The 22500-nt window shown below is 49.0% G+C and overlaps 1 protein-coding gene across 1 annotated transcript in view; it reads right to left on the bottom strand.

Annotated features, from left to right (window-relative positions):
- Positions 1–7849: 7849 nt before the first annotated feature.
- The window catches only part of LOC308172351 (uncharacterized protein), a gene marked incomplete at both ends in the record, with an annotated part of 32532 nt that continues 17881 nt past the window's right edge, over positions 7850–22500 (bottom strand). The window contains 5 exons of the mRNA XM_080547263.1: positions 7850–8052; positions 11291–11419; positions 19250–19355; positions 20773–20881; positions 21135–21213. Of these exons, the coding sequence (XP_080403389.1) occupies positions 7850–8052; positions 11291–11419; positions 19250–19355; positions 20773–20881; positions 21135–21213 (626 nt within the window). The remainder of the gene's footprint in view (positions 8053–11290; positions 11420–19249; positions 19356–20772; positions 20882–21134; positions 21214–22500) is intronic.

Below are 22500 nucleotides of genomic sequence, written 5' to 3' on the forward strand. Positions count from 1 at the left end.
GTGACCTTGCATAATCGCATCTGGGTTACGCATCAGGGATGTGCGATAACAGGACAGTCCCAGGGCGACGGGATATGTGTCTATAATTGATAACCAGCTTCGGTTAGGTTAGCGTATTGGTCGAAATGTGTACCCGCATTTCACAACATGTAATGTCGTGGTAGTGGAACACATCTAAAGACGTGTATCTTACACCCAGGGTCTACCTGCAGGCGGCCTGTTCTGATGGTCGCCTCTTCGTGAGCTTAGAATGATAAGGTTCTATCTCCGTTTAGAATGATAAGGTTCTATCTCCGTTTAGAATGAGAAGGTTCTATCTCCGTTTAGAATGAGAAGGTTCTATCTCCGTTTAGGGGAGTTCAGAGATATTGAGCGTCAAAGTTTTGACATTCCATTATGTTCTGTGAGATGGAACCTTTGTATTTGATGAATTACTAACCCAAAAATGTCAACATTTTAAAAATAACACCACACAGGCGTTAATAAACACCTAATGGATCAGATTATGTAAAAAACTACATTTTGACAAAAATGGAGATAGAACCTTATAATTCTAACGTCACGTCTTGTAAGAAGGAAGAAGAGACGCGCAGCTCCACTCGAGCGCAATAGGCGAATTATAACCCCGCAGAACAATATCTAATAACCCTGACCCCCCCAAGTAATACCGTACTTTTATATTATCGGGAGGGAATCCCACCTTTTCCTCTCTGACGCTGTTTTTTGAAGAGGGTCGGGTTTGTTTCAGGATCGACTCTCAAGAAGAAGACATTGCGGTTTGATTCTGTGTCTGAAGGCTGAACCCTGCACCGCTAATCCCTCACCGTCACCATAAATAAACCTTTATAATCTCCCTCGAGTCAGTAGAATTAGGCTGTTACTGTTAGTGCGCGGCTAAAGGCAACGTTACCTCCTTTTCTGTCGTCAGCCTCACACCTCTCTTTTACAGATACCACTTAAGCAGAAACAGCGGAGAGGAACTGATGACCCCACACACACACACGCACACGCACACGCACACACACGCACACGCACACGCACACACACGCACACGCACACACACACACACACACACACACACACACACACACACACACACACACACACACACACACACACACACACTACGCGAAGAGCGCAACTGTGCGAGGGAACGCCCCCTACGTCAGGTGACAGGTGCTCAGCCGCTCCTCTGAAGCTGCACAGGTAACCACACACACACGCACACACATACGAACACACACACACGCACGCACACACATACGAACACACACACGCACACGCACGTACAAACACACGCACACACACACACACACGAACACACACACACACACACACACACACACACACACACACACACACACACACACACACACACACACAGGGGCGCCGCTAGAGATTCTGGGCCCCATGACAGAATATAATTTTGGGCCCCCCCACCTAAACCACCCATCAACCTAAACCCAGTTGAAGTTGATGAACTATTGATGCACTGCAAGAAATCCAATGATGGACATCTTTTGTAAATGTAAAATTACAGTTAATACAGGAATCAACAATTCAGCAAAGAAATCTCAACATTCTTTAACTTATTAAATTAAGACTTGAACAACACAAGGACAAAAGTATAATTAAATGAAGATTGGAACCCAATTATAAAAGTATAAATCACACAAAAAGTAAAATATATAATTTTAATGGGGTGGTATTGTGTCTAAATAAATGTAGATCTTGTAAAGATCAGTTGGCCATAATACTGTCAGGATTAGATCAATGAAGAATTACAGCAGAGAGATATTTACTGACTCAGCATTGCTTGTTTCACACAAAGACAAACGTGTCTTATACAAGAGGGAGCAACACAGACATGGTGCCAGCGAAATTGAATGTGAAATGGGAAGATTTTTATTTTTACACTGCGGCAGTATTTAGTATACCTGGAGAGCTAAAAACTATATCTAGCCTAATGCACAACGATTCAAGATAGGAGTAAAGAGATCAAATCAAATCAAAGCTAAACGCTGGGCCTTCTTAGTATATAGCAACATCTTTAATAAGATCCTTGAAATCTAGTGATGAAGCCAACTTGCTGTGCTGCTGTCATTGTCCTTTGTTCTTCTTCTGCCTCTTTACCTCTTATTTTTTTTAATTTTAATTAATTTTGCCATTTAGCAGACGCTTTTAATCCAAACAATTACAAATTACAGGGACATTCCCCCTGGAGTAACTGAAGGCTAAGTGCCTTACTCAAGGGCACACAAGTAGTGGTGAGGTTTCAGGCGGGATTTGAACTTGCAACTTTCCAATCACAAGTCCAACTCACTATCCACTACTAGACCACCACTACCCCCCCACCTCTGCTCTCCTCTCTGGCTGCCTTGCTTGAAGTGGGCCCTGGCATGGAGTATCCATAGGTACATAATTCATAATATGTCCTATAATAGTATTAACATAATAATACATACATTACACCAGATTAGCTAACTTAAATGTTATCTAGCTAGCTAACAATATTATTAAGATGCCAGTGGTCAATGTTATTGCAATTACTGGAAGAACTATTAACTAAATATAAATATTAGCTAAAGTTGTATTCAATGCTTGCATGGTAATGCAGCATACATTAAAATATTCAAAATATGTTTGTTAACCCCAAACTCCTACTGCTCACCTCCTTCTCCTTCAACTGGGAGGTGGGTTGAGGGAAGGAGTCCTGATCCTGGAGCTGCATCTGTGCATGACGTCATTAGCATGTAACATTATACTAGTTAGCTAGCTAGCTATAGCAAGAGTGCATAGCTGCTGGATACAAATTCACTGAGCTCTAATAACCTATATTTGGACCAAAATTGCACTCATCTCATACATTTAACTGAAATTATACTGACAGTGCACTGTAAGTTAACTATACTTGAAGTTAATGTTAATTAGCTATAGCGAGCTAACTAGATCATCCACGCAGTGATTAGATCACAGATTTTTTTACTTTTCTCTTTTGAGACCCTGACTTTGGCTTTGCCTTTCACGACATCGTCCACGCACGCACACGTACATTTGATGCATTTCCAATCTGGCTGTCCTCCATCTGTCCCACACACATACTACAGCAGGACATGTTGGTCATGGAAACCTTGTCAGAATATTTGCGGTAACGTTCCTCTAGTCTAGCAGCTCGCGCGCGGTGGACTGAACCATGCAATGAATAAATAGAGGGGTAAATAATAAGGCTTCATTTTGTTAAACATAGAGAAACAAAACTCCAGTTTGTTTCTTTTGTGACTTTTTTTAATACATAGAATTATAATTTGAATTCGGCTACATTAACGTCCTTATGATAATAATAATATTATTTATAAATATAATATATATTTTTTTAAAGATTCTCATGGGCCCCTGTCAGTGCTGGGCCCTTAGAATCGTCCTAACTTACCACCCCCTTAGCGGCGCCCCTGCACACACACACACATACACGCACGTACACACACACACACACACGCATACACACACACACACACACACACACACACACACACACACACACACACACACATAGTCGACCCGGTTTCTTGATGTCTCACTGTATTACACTTTAGGAGACTATTCTTCGTAGGTACAGACTTTTTTCACCCTCATCCTTTTAGTGTTAATTATGTTGAAACGTGTAAAAAGAGCGAGCATGACTCATTTGAGCAAGTGGTTCCAGTCATAGCTCTACTGATGGATGTCCTCCTAGCTTGAAGGGCCTTTATAGCGTGGTAGGATAATTGCCCTCCCTCCCTCCCTCCCTCCCCCATCCCCCCCTCCCTCCCCCTCCTCCCCCCACCCACCCCATCTTCCACTTCTCCTTCATCACCCCCACAGTCACTGGCAGTGGAGGAAGCGTTCACATCAATCATCACACAAACCTCTGGAAGAACCCTTACACACTCTCTGTGTTCTCCATGTAGCCTCCAGTAGGCCTACGAGGCCCTTTGTGTGTGTGTGTGTGTGTGTGTGTGTGTGTGTGTGTGTGTGTGTGTGTGTGTGTTATTGTGTGCGTGTGTGTGTGTGTGTTATTGTGTGTGTGTGTGTTATTGTGTGTGTGTGTGTGTGTGTGTGTGTGTGTGTGTTATTGTGTGTGCGTGTGTGTGTGTGTGTGTGTGTGTGTGTGTGTGTGTGTGTGTGTGTGTGTCTACAGCGGGCAGCGATGGCAAATTGAGCGTCATTGCTCATAACGGTGATACGGTGCAGCGAAGACTCCCTCAGAATCAATACGTCGGTTTGCAGTTTTTTCCCGGTAACATTAAACAGCTGCGGTCTGTCCCCTGCCTGCTCCATACCTCCAGCAGCCCAGACAGGAGAAACACGGGCTCGTTCATTCAGATGGCAATCTCTCACAAGACTCGGAATGAAACGGAAAGCATTGAATATACTTTAAGGGGATATGAATGAATGAATGAATGAATGAATGAATGAATGGTCTTTATTGTCATTGATATAGTACAGGTACCATACAACGAAATTTGGGAGGGGGGGCTCCCCTGGTGCTTGGAAAAAAATACTAAAAACAAGAAGGGAAAAGAGCTGGTTTACATAAATAAAGGCTATGTACACTATCCTATATTATATATAGGCTAGTTCACCCAAATTACAATAATAGGTTTCACATCTTTGGTTTCTTACCCTGAAATGAGTCTATGGATGAGACCAAAACAAAATGGTTAACTCAATGATGGTTAGATAAATTAGTTACCATGTTTGAAATGTCAAGCCCAAATCATCCCAAATTCTCTGAAAAAAAGCCTCAACAACTTGATCTAAATGACTTTGAGATTATTCCGGCATTAAATGCAACGTCCTCGTCCACAGAAAAGTGTGGATTGAGTGAAGCCTGTCCTTGTCCATAGACTCCTTTCAGGGCAAAGAAAGGAACCAAAAATATGTGATTTAAGTCATTTGGAAGAACTATCCCTTTAAACATGGCTGGCTTCACACATCATTCTTCTACCTGCGGTTCTTACTATGACCCCAGGTAGATGGAGGCCAGGCAATTATGAATGGAAATGCCATTTTGTTTGTGGTGACTTGTGCGCCTGACAGAGACGGAGTGAAGACCGGTGCGTTTCTGACGTTTTATTAATAGCGTTCATCTGACGCGGGGCGCGAAGGCGCCGCCGGCCCGGCTTACGACACACAGCTTTGTGGCAAATTACTTCGCTTTCGGCATAATTACTTACCTTTACAACAGACAGACAGACAGGCAGGCAGGCAGGCAGGCAGGCAGAAAGCCGACCCGAGTGTTCAATATTACGGCCATTTCTTTTCTCGGGGGAGGGGGGGGGGTTACAGAACAAGAGTGCCGTCCTCTCGCTGCCTCTTATTCATCTCAGTGGCAGTTGTTGGATTTTTCCATTTTCTGTTGAAATGTTTTCCTGAGTGTTTTCGATAGGACCCCATTTTCAGTGGTCTGGAATAGAGAGAGGCAGAGCAGTCGGGTTTCTATGGTAGAGGGAATACATTAACATTTACATTCCCTGCCATTTAGCAGAAGACGCCCTTTATCCAAAAGTGACTTACAGCAAATACAATTGTCCATGTAAGTGAATTATGTAATCCATCAGTCATCATAAGGGGCCATTGCCAGTTACCAGTGCTAGGAGGAAGGGGAGTTATTTCTATGGTAGGGAACAGACAATTATTATCCCAGGTAGATACAGATGAAGGAAGATTGGGATCTGGGTAAGATAACTGGAGGCTACCTTACGCTACTGTATGCAGGCATGTTTAAGCTGCCAAGTCCAATTGACTTTGGAAATACAGGTCTGCAACTCGTTTAGACCTCGGTACGAAGAGCAGGAGAAACAGATAACGACACGTAATCCACTTAGCCCACTCAAGCCCACACCCCATTTAAGGGAGCCCACGTTATGAGGTTATTTATGAGACCCAGCTAACTCGTTTAATAAGAGGAGATGACGGGAGGCCAACCCAATTAGGTTGCATATCCTGTTCAGCCTTTAGTGAATCATATGATTGTTTCAAATGATGAAATAGTGATGTAAAACACAGACACACCTTATTTAGTAACATTATTTAGGGAGCCCCCGAGAGCAGTGTGCCCAAAATGCGATATTATTTCCTTCTGATGATGCCAGAGCTGGAAATAATATCTGAATCTATAAATAATCCAGGCAGAATTAACTATAACGCTACTATAAGGAATAGTTTGTATAGCACATTTCATACAACAAGGGGCAATTCAAAATGCTTTTAAGGAAACAATGCTATACCTGCCATCATAACATGCATAATGATCAACCAGCGTCCTAAAACTGCAATGCAGAATTAACAATTAACAGTTATTGTTGTATATTCATAATAATTCATGAATAGCCTCGCCTACATACAGTATAATGTATATGTTACGGTACATGTGGGAATACGGTACATGTGGGAAAACTAGGGTTAGGGTTAGGTGCTAGGGTGACTTGGTACATGCTGGCATGTCTAACCCTAACCGTAACCCTAACCCTACCCCTAACCCTAACCCTAACCTTAACCTTAACCCTAGCACCCTAGCACCTAACCCTAACCCTAGTTTTCCCACATGTACCGTATTCCCACATGTACCGTATTCCCACATGTACCGTAACATATACATTGTGTTGAACACAATAACGAGCTGCCGCCTTCCACATCCAATCACATCTGAAACTGAAAGAAGCTGTCGTCCGATAAACAAATGAAGGTTTAGCCCAGTCTGACTTTTAAAAATACTCTACTCAGGACACATTCTTAGCTGGATAATTCGTTTTTTATTATGAAATCATAATAAAATAATACAACATAAGAAACACATTACAGATTTCAGTTACAGCCTTTTCTATTACAACTCAACACAATTCATTAAATACTAAATTTAAGCCCGATAGTCCATCAAAAGATGAACAAAGTAAACGAGAAACAAACTGCATGCAAAACCCATATTCTAATAAACCAATGATCTGTCCAACCACCTGCCCAACAGGAATGCTCTATACGCTGAGCTCTATACGCTGAGCTTGTCATTCTAACCATCAACTCATTTTGATAACACAGCGCTCATTGTTGTTCATTAACAAGTCTGAATTGATTCTCGACTAAATCACATTATCAGTAAATATTTATTTAGTCATATTCTTGACTGATATTAAAACGGAGGTGGGGGGGGATGGGGGGGGGTCCAAGGGGGCAAACCCCCCCCCCCCCCCCCTCCCCCCGATGATGACAAGTCATCTGTCTGCTATAATACTCCAAACATCTAAACATAGGAAACAGCCAGCAGAACACCATGCATAGGCTGCTGCAGACCACTGAGTCATCTCTCTGCACACACCGGAATCCCCGAAAAAAACAACAACGTCAGAACCGAAACGCGACCGTTATGAAAGTAGATTCGTCATGCTCTCGTGATCCTGACCTCGGCAGAGGGCCAACAACTCCCACCATGCAGTGTGTTTTATCAGGGGAGAGGGGGAGGGGGAGGGGGAGGGGGGGGGGGTTTGGTTAAGTGAACCTCCCCGCCCCCCCCCTCCCGCTCCCAGTCGTCAAAAAACAACAAACCCTCCTCAACGTCACCTCCAGATATGAGGACGGCGACCGGGGATGAATGAACTATTGCTACGATTCTCCGTCTGTCCCTCGTCCGTCGTCGTGGTGACTGTAGCGGGGAGAGCTGTCGTCACCGGTCGACAGAAAGGCAAACGTGTGTTTTCGCTTGTTCGTCGTGTGTTGGAATGACAGAACTAAAGGGTAAGAGAGAGAGAGAGAGAGAGAGAGAGAGGGGGACGGGGACGGGGACAAGGGGCTGTGTGGTTGTCTTCTCCGGGCGTTAATGACAGTCCGAGGGGGCTGGACACATCCCAGAATCCCTTGTGGCGGCAGCGGCGGCCGCAGCGGCGTCTGAGGAGTCGGAGGCGGTGAGGGAGGTGACCCTCTCGTAGAGGAACCCGTAGAGGTTGATGTCAGGGCGCGAGGTGGGGCAGCACTTACACACCACGCTGTAGTACTGACCTAACAGGCCTGACAGGGCACCTGGGGGGGGGGGGGAGAGGAGGAGGGGGAGGAGAGAGAGGAGGAGGGGGGGATGGAGAGAGAGAGGAGGGGGGGATGGAGAGAGAGAAGAGAGGGGGAAGAGAGGGGGAAAAGAGGATGAGGGGATGGAGAGAGAGAGGAGGAGGGGATGGAGAGAGATAGTAGAGGAGAGAGAGAAGAGCGAAGTGGAGAGCGAGAGAGAGAAGAGGTGAGACAGAAAGAGAGAGAGAGGAGAGTGACAGAGAGGAGAGAGAGAGCGAGAGGAGAGAGAGAGCGAGAGGAGAGAGAGAGCGAGAGGAGAGAGAGAGCGACAGAGAGAGGCAGAGAGAGAGAGAGAGGAGATAGAGGGTAGACAGATTGAGGAAGCAGGGTGAGAGAGAGCAAAGAAGTGAGAGAAAGGAGGGATGGGGAGAGAGAGGAGGACAGGAACGAGACAGCAAGGTTGATAGAACAGACAAAAGGACAAAAAGAGAGAGAGAGAGAGAGAGAGAGAGAGAGAGAGAGAGAGAGAGAGAGAGAGAGAGAGAGAGAGAGAGAGAGAGAATGAAGTGCGTTCAGTTTCATTCATAAATCACACACACACACAGCAACGGCTTTCTCTGTAGCTCCACTTTAGGAAATGGATCGCTCTCTGAGAGGCTTCCATAAACGTCACTGCTGGACAAATGGAGAGTGGCTGGGTCAGCTGAGGCAGTCGTCCTCTCAGGGATGGATGGATGGATGGGTGGATGGGTAGGTGGGTGGGTGGGTAGGTGGGTGGGTGGGTGGATGGATGGATGGGTGGGTAGGTAGGTGGGTGGAAGGATGGGTGGATGGGTGGGTGGGTGGATGGATGGGTGGATGGATGGGTGGGTGGATGGGTGGGTGGATGGGTGGATGGATGGGTGGGTGGGTGGATGGATGGGTGGATGGATGGATGGGTGGGTAGGTAGGTGGGTGGGTAGGTGGGTGGGTGGATGGATGGGTAGGTGGGTGGGTGGATGGATGGGTAGGTGGGTGGGTGGGTGGATGGATGGGTGGATGGATGGGTGGGTAGGTAGGTGGGTGGGTAGGTGGGTGGGTGGATGGATGGGTAGGTGGGTGGGTGGATGGATGGGTAGGTGGGTGGGTGGATGGATGGGTGGATGGATGGGTGGGTGGGTGGGTGGATGGATGGGTGGGTAGGTAGGTGGGTGGGTAGGTGGGTGGGTGGATGGATGGGTAGGTGGGTGGGTGGATGGATGGGTAGGTGGGTGGGTGGATGGATGGGTGGATGGATGGGTGGGTGGGTGGGTGGATGGATGGGTGGGTAGGTAGGTGGGTGGGTAGGTGGGTGGGTGGATGGATGGGTAGGTGGGTGGGTGGATGGATGGGTGGATGGATGGATGGGTGGGTAGGTGGGTGGGTGGGTGGGTGGATGGATGGGTGGGTGGGTGGGTGGGTAGGTGGATGGATGGATGGGTGGATGGATGGGTGGGTAGGTAGGTAGGTGGGTAGGTGGGTGGGTGGATGGATGGATGGGTGGATGGATGGGTGGGTAGGTGGGTGGGTGGATGGATGGGTGGGTGGGTGGGTGGATGGATGGATGGATGGGTGGATGGGTAGGTGGGTGGATGGGTAGGTGGGTGGGTGGATGGATGGGTGGATGGATGGGTGGGTGGATGGATGGGTGGATAGGTGGGTGGATGGGTGGGTGGGTGGATGGATGGGTGGGTAGGTAGGTGGGTGGGTGGATGGATGGGTAGGTGGGTGGGTGGGTGGGTGGATGGATGGGTGGATGGATGGGTGGGTAGGTGGGTAGGTGGGTGGGTGGATGGATGGGTGGGTGGGTGGGTGGATGGATGGGTGGGTGGGTAGGTGGGTGGATGGATGGATGGATGGATGGGTGGGTGGATGGATGGATGGGTGGGTGGATGGATGGATGGATGGGTGGGTGGATGGATGGATGGAGGGTGGATGGATGGATGGGTGGATGGGTGGGTGGATGGATGGATGGGTGGGTGGGTGGATGGTGGATGGGTGGGTGGATGGGTGGGTGGGTGGGTGGATGGATGGATGGGTGGATGGATGGGTGGGTGGGTGGGTGGGTAGGTGGGTAGGTGGGTGGATGGATGGATGGGTGGGTGGGTAGGTGGGTGGATGGATGAATGGATGGATGAATGGGTGGGTGGATGGATGGATGGGTGGGTGGATGGATGGATGGGTGGGTAGGTAGGTGGGTGGGTGGATGGATGGGTGGGTGGGTGGGTGGATGGATGGGTGGGTGGGTGGGTGGGTAGGTGGGTGGGTGGGTGGATGGATGGGTAGGTGGGTGGGTGGATGGATGGGTGGATGGATGGATGGGTGGGTAGGTGGGTGGGTAGGTGGGTGGGTGGGTGGGTGGATGGATGGATGGGTGGGTGGATGGATGGATGGATGGGTGGGTGGATGGATGGATGGGTGGGTAGGTAGGTGGGTGGGTGGATGGGTAGGTGGGTGGGTAGGTGGGTGGGTGGATGGATGGGTGGATGGATGGGTGGGTAGGTGGGTGGGTGGATGGATGGGTGGGTGGGTGGGTGGGTGGGTGGATGGATGGGTGGGTGGGTGGATGGATGGATGGGTGGGTGGGTAGGTGGGTGGGTGGATGGATGGGTGGGTGGATGGATGGATGGATGGATGGGTGGGTGGATGGATGGATGGGTGGGTGGATGGATGGGTGGGTAGGTAGGTGGGTGGGTAGGTGGGTGGGTGGATGGATGGGTAGGTGGGTGGGTAGGTGGGTGGATGGATGGGTGGGTAGGTGGGTGGGTAGGTGGGTGGGTGGATGGATGGGTGGGTGGGTGGGTGGGTAGGTGGGTGGGTGGGTGGATGGATGGATGGATGGGTGGGTAGGTGGGTGGGTGGGTGGATGGATGGATGGATGGGTGGGTGGATGGATGGGTGGGTGGATGGATGGATGGATGGATGGGTGGATGGGTGGGTGGATGGATGGATGGGTGGATGGATGGATGGATGGATGGGTGGATGGATGGATGGGTGGATGGGTGGGTGGGTGGATGGGTGGATGGATGGATGGATGGATGGGTGGATGGATGGATGGATGGTTGGGTGGATGGATGGATGGGTGGGTGGATGGGTGGGTGGATGGATGGATGGGTGGATGGGTGGGTGGATGGATGGGTGGGTGGGTGGGTGGATGGGTGGAATGTGTGTGAGTGTGTGTATGCGTCCACGTGCGTGCGTGCGTATGTGTGTCTGTGTGTGTGTGTGCCAGCCGTACCCACGGTGACCTGTCTGTCCGTGAGGAAGGTGTGCATATGGTGGACGTCCCTCATGAGCTGGGCGTCCCCGAAGGTGAAGTAGGCCACATCTCTGCCTGCCTCTGCTGCTGCCATCAGCTGGAGCAGAGCTGTGAGAGGAGGGGAGGGGGAGGGGAGGGGAGGAGAGGGGAGGAGAGGGGAGGAGAGGGGAGGGGGAGGGGAGGGGGAGAGGGGACGGGAGGGGGAGATGGGGAGAGGAGGGGAGAGGGGAGGGGCGGGGGGAGGGGGAGAAGAGGAGGGGAGAGGAGAGGGGAGGGGAGGAGAAAGAATCAGTCAGAGCGTCAGTTACTCCGTACTGTAACCTTTACTCTCTGTGCCATCATCTCAGTGAGAGCTGACAGCTAAACCAAAACCAAAGGAAATGACAGATCCCCTGTAATTGACCAATCAGGAGAGAGGTCTGTGAGAGGTTGTGTGTTGAAGCCCAAGCCCCTGGGCGGAGGTGAACTTGAGTGACATAACCATTTGTATGTGAGAAGTAAATGATACTGGGGTGGATTTACTCAATCCTAGCCACCACAAATTAAGTCTAGAGAGACTTTAAATTATTTAACGAGGCTGGGTGTCGACGACTGATTAATGAGCGGCGGAAGTAGAACATCATTTTCTAAAACAGGGGTGGGGAACCTTTTTCCTGTTAAGGGCCATTTACATTTTTAGAACATCCTTCGAGGGCCATTGTTACGGCCTGGCTCTGGACCATAACAAAAAGGGACACACACACACACCATGTATAATCAAAATAACAAGAATTTAATAGAACTAAGGTATGCCAAACTGAACAATAATCCAATGGGGTATGAGAATCAGTGTAAGTGAGTGAATGCAGTGGAAGGTATGGCAAGGAGGGTGTTGTACGGTGTAATATTGAATAATGGTGCTGGAGGAGAGAGAGAGAGTTTGTGGACTGGAACGCCTTTTAAGCTGTAACCAGGACACCCAGTCAGCTGTCCCGAGTCCTTCTTAGCGATTAGCTCACTCACCACAAAACTAGCATGCGTAATGTTGTCTCGGTCAGATTGTGGTCTCATGAAGACTGCTTGTTGAGCACCCAAACTCAGCCGAAGAGCGTTAACTTTATCCAAGCCTATTTGTCCTTTCAACTTGTCCAGGTTAGCATGTTTCGAGTTGTAATGACGTTCGAGGTTGGCCTTTTTCATAACCGAGAGCGCCTCCCGACAAACTAGGCATACTGGCTTGCCTTTTACTTAAACAAATAAATAATCGTTTGTCCATTTGTCTTGGAAAGCGCAACATTCTGCATCTAACTTTCTTTTCTTGACAGTCGCCATGTTTGCATTCTGATTACTTTCTGAATGAAGCGATGACAGGAGATTATCACGCAATGACACATTACGTTACGCAAGTGACCATGAACGTGACACAGACAGATAGACAGCTGTCCGTCACTGACCCTGAACGTGACACGTTTTATAGGAAAAATAATCGCTCGCTGGAGATCTTTTTTTATTTTATTTTTTATTTCTATAATGCTTTTCTCTATTTTTATGAATTGCCTCGCGGACCGGATCAAACGGTCTCGCGGGCCTTATACGGCCCGGAGGCCGGAGGTTCCCCACCCCTGTTCTAAAACGTCATCAGTGAACATTACAGCGTTTGTCCGTATAACAGCTAGGATAAATCTCACATAAGCAACGTTTGTAACAACCACATTCCACAAAGTCAATGGACCTATCGCTAAGCCACGCCCCGGAATATAAATTGTCCAATCATATCACAGCAAAAGTCACGACAGGCAGAAAACTCGGACAAACAACTCGCTAATATCTGATGGTGAAAAGCTTCTAGACAAAATATTCTTGTCATCTTTAAAAAACATGAATCAGAAATCAGAAATGTGCCAACTCCCGCCATTTGTAAGTCATTGAATGTCATTCAGTCACAGTCGGTCAGTCAGTCACTGTCAGTGAAGCGTTGTTTGTTTGTCTGAGTTTTTGAAGGGGGCGTGGCTTAGCGACAGGTCCATTCCCGCATTCAACGACCCATCGTACAACGCTGTTACTGCTCACTAAAAACATCTTGTGCTTGGTGTGTAAGTGGCGCAGCACATTTTTTGGTACAATTGGGTCTCTCAACCATACGAACAAAGCATTTTCACTCACATAAACGGAGAATTCTCTAAACAGATAAAAAAAAAAAAAAAATCCGATTGAGTGGATCAGTGTGGTTATGTTAAACAGAGCTGTGTTGATGCAATGACGTCAAGCGTCAAGCGTCAAGCCGTTCACACATGCGCATTGAAGCAAAACGGTTGTCAACAGCAACAATGGCTCAACTTCATCGTCGGTCCACACAAAATAATCAGTTTTTGCTTTCTTCTTGGTCGCCATAACTTGCTTTTCTGTCTGTTTTGTACTTTTCCTTTCTGTCTGTTTCAAAGAGTTTGGTCTGTTTACGTTTTGAGTCACTGCCGCCGTTTGATTACAACTGACTGCGCATGCCCATAACGTTCTTCTACGGTACTTGACAGATCGTGTTCAGTTTTGGCTTTCCGTATGGACACAGATATATTATTTTCTAAACGAGGACGAAAATTATCCGCTTAAAAAAATATCCATATACGTGTCGTCCAGGCCTAAGGCGCATTCCATACAACCGCAGGGTCCCGGGTTCGATTCCGGCCGTCAACATATCCTGCATGTCACCCCCCCCCCTCTCTCTCACTCTCACACATCCTTCCTGTCAGTCTCTACTGTCTCTATCCTAATAGAGCAGAAATGCCCTAAAAACATATCTAAAAAAAATATCCCCAAAAATAAATAATATATATTATTAGTAATTATTCCAATACTAATCAGAGAAAGCCCTGGAAGCTTGTTCTGTTCTCGAGGCTCAGCTTCATCTATTCATAGCCTGAGGCAGAGAAGATTAATAATACTAATAATAACACATGGATGTTGTACAGTGCTTTCACTGTGCACTCAAAGATACATCCCTGAAAATCAACAATACACATCATATACACTCACCGGCCACTTCATTAGGTACACCTTTTGTCAACTACTCGTTACTGCCCAAATATCTAATCAGCCAATCACACAATGGTAAATCAAGGCCACAGAGACCCCCCCCCCTCCCCGCATGGGTTCATGCCACGGCCCAGGGTAATCAATCCCCCTGTTAATGGGAAACATCCCCTTGTGTCAGCTGATCAATAAACGGGGGGGGGGTCAGGGGGGGTCAGGCTTTAAGTAAATGAGTGAGGGGCTCCCAGGGGGACAGTGGGACTAGAGACAGGCCAGGGTCAGGACAGAGGGACAGCAGTGTTAAAGACAGGTCAGGGCAGAGGGTAGAGGGTAGAGGGTAGAGAGTAGAGGGTAGAGAGTAGAGGGTAGAGGGTTAGAGGGCAGAGGGCAGAGGGTAGAGGGTAGAGGGTAGAGAGCAGAGGGTAGAGGGTAGAGGGTAGAGGGTAGAGAGTAGAGGGTAGAGGGTAGAGAGTAGAGGGTAGAGAGTAGAGGGTAGAGGGTAGAGGGTAGAGGGTAGAGAGTAGAGGGTAGAGGGTAGAGGGTAGAGAGTAGAGGGTAGAGGGTAGAGGGTAGAGAGTAGAGGGTAGAGGGTAGAGGGTAGAGAGTAGAGGGTAGAGGGTAGAGGGTAGAAGGTAGAGGGTAGAGGGTAGAGGGTAGAGAGTAGAGGGTAGAGGGTAGAAGGTAGAGGGTAGAGGGTAGAAGGTAGAGGGTAGAGGGTAGAGGGCAGAGAGTAGAGGGTAGAGGGTAGAGGGTAGATGGCAGAGGGTAGAGGGTAGAGGGTAGAGGGCAGAGGGTAGAAGGTAGAGGGTAGAGGGTAGAGAGTAGAGGGTAGAGAGTAGAGGGTAGAGGGTAGAGGGTAGAGAGTAGAGGGTAGAGGGTAGAGAGTAGAGAGTAGAGGGTAGAGGGTAGAGGGTAGAGAGTAGAGAGTAGAGGGTAGAGGGTAGAGGGTAGAGAGTAGAGGGTAGAGGGCAGAGGGTAGAGGGTAGAGGGCAGAGGGTAGAGGGTAGAGGGTAGAGAGTGGAGGGCGGAGGGTAGAGGGTAGAGAGTAGAGGGTAGAGGGTAGAGGGTAGAGGGTAGAGAGTGGAGGGCGGAGGGTAGAGGGTAGAGAGTAGAGGGCGGAGGGTAGAGGGTAGAGAGTAGAGGGTAGAGGGTAGAGGGTAGAGGGTAGAGAGTGGAGGGCGGAGGGTAGAGGGTAGAGAGTAGAGGGCGGAGGGTAGAGGGTAGAGGGTAGAGGGTAGAGGGTAGAGGGTAGAGAGTGGAGGGCGGAGGGCAGAGGGTAGAGAGTAGAGGGCGGAGGGTAGAGGGTAGAGAGTAGAGGGTAGAGGGTAGAGGGTAGAGGGTAGAGGGTAGAGAGTAGAGGGTAGAGGGTAGAGGGTAGAGGGTAGAGGGTAGAGGGTAGATGGTAGATGGCAGAGGGTAGAGAGTAGAGGGTAGAGGGTAGAGGGTAGAGGGTAGAGGGTAGAGGGCAGAGGGTAGAGGGTAGAGGGTAGAGGGTAGAGGGTAGAGGGTAGAGGGTAGAGGGTAGAGAGTAGAGGGTAGAGGGTAGAGGGTAGAGGGTAGAGGGTAGAGGGTAGAGAGTAGAGGGTAGAGGGTAGAAGGTAGAGAGTAGAGAGTAGAGGGTAGAGGGTAGAAGGTAGAGGGTAGAGAGTAGAGGGTAGAGGGTAGAGGGTAGAGGGTAGAGGGTAGAGGGCAGAGGGCAGAGGGTAGAGGGCAGAGGGTAGAGGGTAGAGAGTAGAGGGTAGAGAGTAGAGGGTAGAGGGTAGAGGGTAGAGGGTAGAGGGTAGAGAGTAGAGGGTAGAGGGTAGAGGGTAGAGGGTAGAGGGTAGAGAGTAGAGGGTAGAGGGCAGAGAGTAGAGGGTAGAGGGTAGAGAGTAGAGGGTAGAGGGTAGAGGGTAGAGGGTAGAGGGTAGAGGGTAGAGGGTAGAGGGTAGAGAGTAGAGGAGAGAGGGTAGAGGGTAGAGGGTAGAGAGTAGAGGGTAGAGGGTAGAGAGTAGAGGGTAGAGGGTAGAGGGTAGAGGGTAGAGGGTAGAGAGTAGAGGGTAGAGGGTAGAGGGTAGAGGAGGTAGAGGGTAGAGGGTAGAGAGTAGAGGGTAGAGAGTAGAGGGTAGAGGGTAGAGGGTAGAGGGTAGAGAGTAGAGGGTAGAGGGTAGAGGGTAGAGAGTAGAGGGTAGAGGGTAGAGAGTAGAGGGTAGAGGGTAGAGGGTAGAGGGTAGAGAGTAGAGGGTAGAGAGTAGAGGGTAGAGAGTAGAGAGTAGAGGGTAGAGGGCAGAGGGTAGAGGGTAGAGGGTAGAGGGTAGAGGGTAGAGAGTAGAGGGTAGAGGGTAGAGGGTAGAGGGTAGAGGGTAGAGGGTAGAGGGTAGAGGGCAGAGGGCAGAGGGTAGAGAGTAGAGGGTAGAGGGTAGAGGGTAGAGGGCAGAGGGTAGAGGGTAGAGGGTAGAGGGTAGAGGGTAGAGGGTAGAGGGTAGAGGAGAGAAGGTAGAGGGTAGAGGGTAGAGGGTAGAGAGTAGAGGGTAGAGGGTAGAGGGCAGAGGGCAGAGGGCAGAGGGTAGAGGGTAGAGGGTAGAGGGTAGAGGGTAGAGGGTAGAGAGTAGAGGGTAGAGGGTAGAGAGTAGAGGGTAGAGGGTAGAGGGCAGAGGGCAGAGGGTAGAGGGCAGAGGGTAGAGGGCAGAGGGTAGAGAGTAGAGGGTAGAGGGCAGAGGGCAGAGGGTAGAGGGTAGAGGGTAGAGGGTAGAGGGCAGAGGGTAGAGAGTAGAGGGTAGAGGGTAGAGGGCAGAGGGCAGAGGGCAGAGGGTAGAGGGTAGAGGGTAGAGGGTAGAGGGTAGAGGGTAGAGGGTAGAAGGTAGAGGGTAGAGGGTAGAAGGTAGAGAGTAGAGGGTAGAGGGTAGAGGGTAGAGGGTAGAGGGTAGAGGGTAGAGGGTAGAGGGTAGAGGGTAGAGGGTAGAGGGTAGAGGGCAGAGGGCAGAGAGTAGAGGGTAGAGGGTAGAGGGTAGAGAGTAGAGGGTAGAGGGTAGAGGGTAGAAGGTAGAGGGTAGAGGGTAGAGAGTAGAGGGTAGAGGGCAGAGGGTAGAGGGTAGAGGGTAGAGAGTAGAGGGTAGAGGGTAGAGAGTAGAGAGTAGAGGGTAGAGGGTAGAGAGTAGAGGGTAGAGGGTAGAGGGTAGAGGGCAGAGGGTAGAGGGTAGAGAGTAGAGAGTAGAGGGTAGAGAGTAGAGGGTAGAGAGTAGAGGGTAGAGGGTAGAGGGTAGAGAGTAGAGGGTAGAGGGTAGAGGGTAGAGGGTAGAGAGTAGAGGGTAGAGAGTAGAGGGTAGAGGGTAGAGGGTAGAGGGTAGAGAGTAGAGGGTAGAGGGTAGAGGGTAGAGGGTAGAGAGTAGAGGGTAGATGGTAGAGAGTAGAGGGTAGAGGGCAGAGAGTAGAGGGTAGAGGGTAGAGGGTAGAGGGTAGAGAGTAGAGGGTAGAGGGTAGAGGGTAGAGGGTAGAGGGTAGAGGGTAGAGAGTAGAGGGTAGAGGGCAGAGGGTAGAGAGTAGAGGGTAGAGAGTAGAGGGTAGAGGGTAGAGGGTAGAGGGCAGAGGGTAGAGGGTAGAGGGCAGAGGGTAGAGGGTAGAGGGTAGAGGGTAGAGGGTAGAGGGTAGAGGGTAGAGGGCAGAGGGCAGAGGGTAGAGGGTAGAGGGTAGAGGGTAGAGGGCAGAGGGCAGATGTAGGGGACAGCAGTGTTAAAGAGAGGCCAGGGTCAGGGCAGTAGGGGCAGCAGTGTTTCTCATGTATTATGTAGACTGTGGCGGCACGCCGTCTAATTTGTCCCGCTAATAGTCTCATAACAAACCAGCGATATTCTTTACACGTGAGCGACGTGATCTTTGGGATTCACACTGCGTCTACTGTAGGTCCATAGGATTTAGCGCCCATTTCCAAAATCACTTCAGGATAAGATAGTATAAAGCTGTTTTGCAGTTTTTCTGTGTAGGAGGCAGGCTAAAAAAAAGAAGCGCCCTCTAGTGATCTCTGTGTGTAAATAGCAGATTCACATTCTAAAAAGGGGGTTGACTATTTGACCCCCAAGGCGGCTCTACTAGTAGGTAAAATAGGCAGTTAAAAAAAAGAGTAGTGTGTTACAATCTGATCCGATCAGTGAAATTCTGGCTAAAAAGGACGAACAGACTGTCAAAAGTTCAACTAGTCAGAACATTTGTGACAGGTCTGGTAAAAGAGTCAGCAATCAATAATGTATATATTAGGGATGCTGCATCTCTAACCAGGGAGAGACAGAGAGAGAGAGACAGGGAGACAGAGAGAGACAGAGAGACAGAGACAGGGAGACAGAGAGAGACAGAGAGACAGGGAGACAGAGAGAGACAGATAGAGAGAGACAGAGAGAGACAGCAAGACAGAGACAGAGAGAGAGAGACACAGAGAGACAGAGACAGAGAGACAGAAACAGAGAGACAGAAACAGAGACAGAGACAGAGACAGAGAGACAGAGACAGAGAGACAGAGACAGAGATACAGAGATACAGAGAGAGACAGAGAGAGACAGAGAGAGATAGAGACAGGGAGACAGAGACAGAGAGACAGAGACACAGAGACAGAGAGAGAGACAGAGACAGAGAGACAGAGACAGAGAGAGAGAGACAGAGACAGATACAGAGAGACAGAGACAGAGACAGAGAGACAGAGAGACAGAGACAGAGAGAGAGAGACAGAGACAGACTTTTTTTTAAGTGACATTCTTACTGTTCACATGACCCCCCCAAGCCACGGTACTGGTACCAGACCAGTTGTGGTTGTGGTTGTGGTTGTTGTTGTGGTTGTTGTTGTTGTGGTGGTGGTTGTTGTTGTGGTTGTGGTTGTAGTTGTTGTTGTTGTTGTTGTGGTGGTGGTGGTTGTGGTTGTTGTTGTTGTGGTTGTTGTTGTTGTTGTTGTTGCCAGGCAGACTGTACCTTTGAGCCGGGTGTCTCCACCAAACGCTCCACAGCCCCAGTTGCCCGTGGCGACCGCCGAGAGGTGCTTGCTGTTGGCGTTGTGCCGGAAGAATCCACAGTATGCCTGACGGACACACACACACACACACACACACACATTAGTATCTTTATTTGCGTTCACATTTTACAAAGAAATTCTTGAACACAAACATTAGTAGCTGCATCAGCATAGGACACACTATTTTGGGGCGTGGCTTAGCGATAAGTCCATTATCAGTTCTATATTGAGCTGTCCTACTTCTATATGTAGGACACTAATACAGTACCAGTCAAAAGTTTGGACACACTTTCCCATTCAATTGACAGTTTTGACTGGTACTGTATCTAAAAATTCTCCCCCAAAATAAATCTACCCTCCTCTTCCCTTTGACGAGAACAACATCAGGACAAACTCAGGAGAAAGGACTACTACAAGGTTTCAATGACGTCATTAAATATCATTAAACGACATTTCATATTCCCAACTGTATGAAGCCACAAAGGGAGGGAATTCCTGTTAAATAGGAACATGAATGATTGACGGAGGCGGTGTCCGAATGTCCCCTCCACAGCAGCAGGTGAGGTGGGCTGTATGGAGCCGTATGTGACAGCGGCGGGACGCAGAGTGAGAGCAGTGATGTGGATGGATGACATCTCCAGACCACCCTGTCCGTCACCGTGCCGACGGCTGTCATTTATAGCCCATTCTAAATGGACCAGGCGCATGTCAGCTCATTCAGAAGAAAAAAAAGTGGAAATCTTTCAATTTAACAAGCAACAGGCAACCGTTTCCATTTCACCTTGGCTGAGAGCTATTTCCCAACAATGAAAAAAAAGATATGGCACCGAAATTAACACCGTCTAATAATGTATTGAGTTCTGTATCAACGACGGCTTTTGCTGAAAGTGTTTCTTTCTAAAGCCGTGAATCTAAATCAACATGTTTACACCGATTGGTTGTCAGTGGAGAGTCAGATGTACCAGCTGTAACCATGGCAAGGTGGCCCTCAGATTACGGGAGGAAGAGAGGATATGAGCTTCCACACAGAAGAAGAACACCCGCACCCGCACTGGACTGGACTGGAAGTTGCTTTGGATACAAGTGTCTGATATTGTATATTATATAGCTAAATGGCCATATATTATAACAGTGTCTAATATTGTTATAGGTTATAGGCGGTAAAGGTACAGGCGGTAAGGGTACAGGCGGTAAGGGAACAGGCGGTAAGGGTATTGGCGGTAAGGGTACAGGCGGTAAAGGTACAGGCGGTAAAGGTACAGGCGGTAAGGGACAGACAGTAAGGGACAGACAGTAAGGGACAGACAGTAAGAGACAGGCGGTAAGGGTACAGGCGGTAAAGGTACAGGCGGTAAGGGACAGACAGTAAGGGACAGACAGTAAGGGACAGACAGTAAGAGACAGGCGGTAAGGGTACAGGCGGTAAAGGTACAGGCGGTAAGGGTACAGATGCACGTCTGTCCTGAGAGGCTTCCAGTCTCACCTTGTTGAGTTCCCTGGTCATCTTGTCAGGGTGGAACTGCTCCAGGAAGTGCCTGTACTTAACAGCGTCCAACGCCACGATCTCCGTACACCGCCTCTGCCACTCATCCCTGGGGGAGGGACAGGGGGAGGGGGGGGAGGGACAGGGGGAGGGGGGAGGAAGGGAAGGCCAGAGAGATGATATAGAATACTGGCAATACTGGAGTGGAACGCATATGGAATCAGAAAAGATCCTTCCACATTTTCCGTCCTTCAAGTGACCTTGATTATTCATATATGTACCTGGGTATCTCATATCATCTCATATCAGGTATATGTACCTGGGTATCTCATATCATATCATATCATATCAGGTATATGTACCTGGGTATCTCATCCTTGTGACTGGCCTTCCACCTGTAGCTCTCGGCGTAGCCTGCGTATTTACTGTACTGCTCCGTTCCTGCAAGACAAGAGCACAGAGCAGGCTGGGTGAGGCTGGGTGAGGCTGGGTGAGGCACGCCGTCACAACACTCTGGGAACTCATTCATTGTGCGGCCTAAGATGCATTCTTAAATTAAGTTAAGGCAATCTCTCTCCCTCTCCCTCCCGCCCTCCCTCCCTCCCTCCCTCCCTCCCTCCCTGTGACTACAGTATCAGCATTTATTGGATTGACATAAATAAAGGTCATTCGTTAAAAAAAAAAGCAAACCCGCTTTCGGGGTTTGAAATAGAAAGCTTTCAGCTTTAATAGGCAAGACCGGGAAGGCAAAAGTAATTCAACAGAGGGACATAATATGATGAAGCTAACAAATAAAATAAAAATTATTCATAATGTCGAATTCCCTCCATAAACCCTTTGTGATATGTTAAGTGTAAAATTTACAAGGCATCCTCTTAGGTTAGTTTTTTGTATCACGGAATTTCCCAAGGAGAGTAGAGTAATGCGCCTTAGCTTTGGGCCGCAAAAGCACTATACGTCCCTTAAAACCTGAACAAACCGCTAAGGTCAAACAGGCTACTCTAATCCCGTTTTCTGCTAAATGACTTACAACAAGAGCAAGCCTCGACGTCTCACGAATAATTGTATTACACTTCGTTACGGAGGAAGGCGTCGGTATACACCCACCGCGGAGCACCGTTAACCCACCGGCTGCCAAAGAGTTCCGGAACACTCCGGAACACACACCACCTAGAGTGACGTGTTCTATGCTGTGTTTTACCTAGGAACAGTACTTTGATTGGCTACAAAAATGAAGCATCATAATCGCTGGATTTTTCAAGTGAATAAAGTCACCCGTTGCACGGAATGAGTAAAGCAGCTCCAGTGCCAGATATTACAGAGAGCGTTAGAAAACACTGTAGCTAAAGATATACGTGTAGGGAATCCACTGAGAGATCCTAGGGCGTATAGGAGGAGGAGTACAGTATGAGAAAAGGGGGTGGAGCACACGCACACACAGACACACACACACACTCACGCACGCACACACACAGACAGACACGCACGCACACACACTCATTCACTGATACTGTTATAGGTTCCAGACACTCACACAGAGACAGGGACAGAGACAGAGACAGAGACAGAGACAGAGACAGACACAGAGACAGAGAGAGACAGAGACAGAGACAGAGACAGAGCCAGAGACAGACACAGAGACAGACACAGAGACAGAGGCAGAGACAGAGACAGAGACAGAGACAGACACAGACACAGAGACAGACACAGAGAGAGACAGAGACAGAG

The sequence above is a fragment of the Nansenia antarctica genome (genome assembly GCF_963989245.1).
Source record: "Nansenia antarctica genome assembly, chromosome: 17".
In the NCBI taxonomy this organism is placed as follows: Eukaryota; Metazoa; Chordata; class Actinopteri; order Argentiniformes; family Microstomatidae; genus Nansenia; species Nansenia antarctica.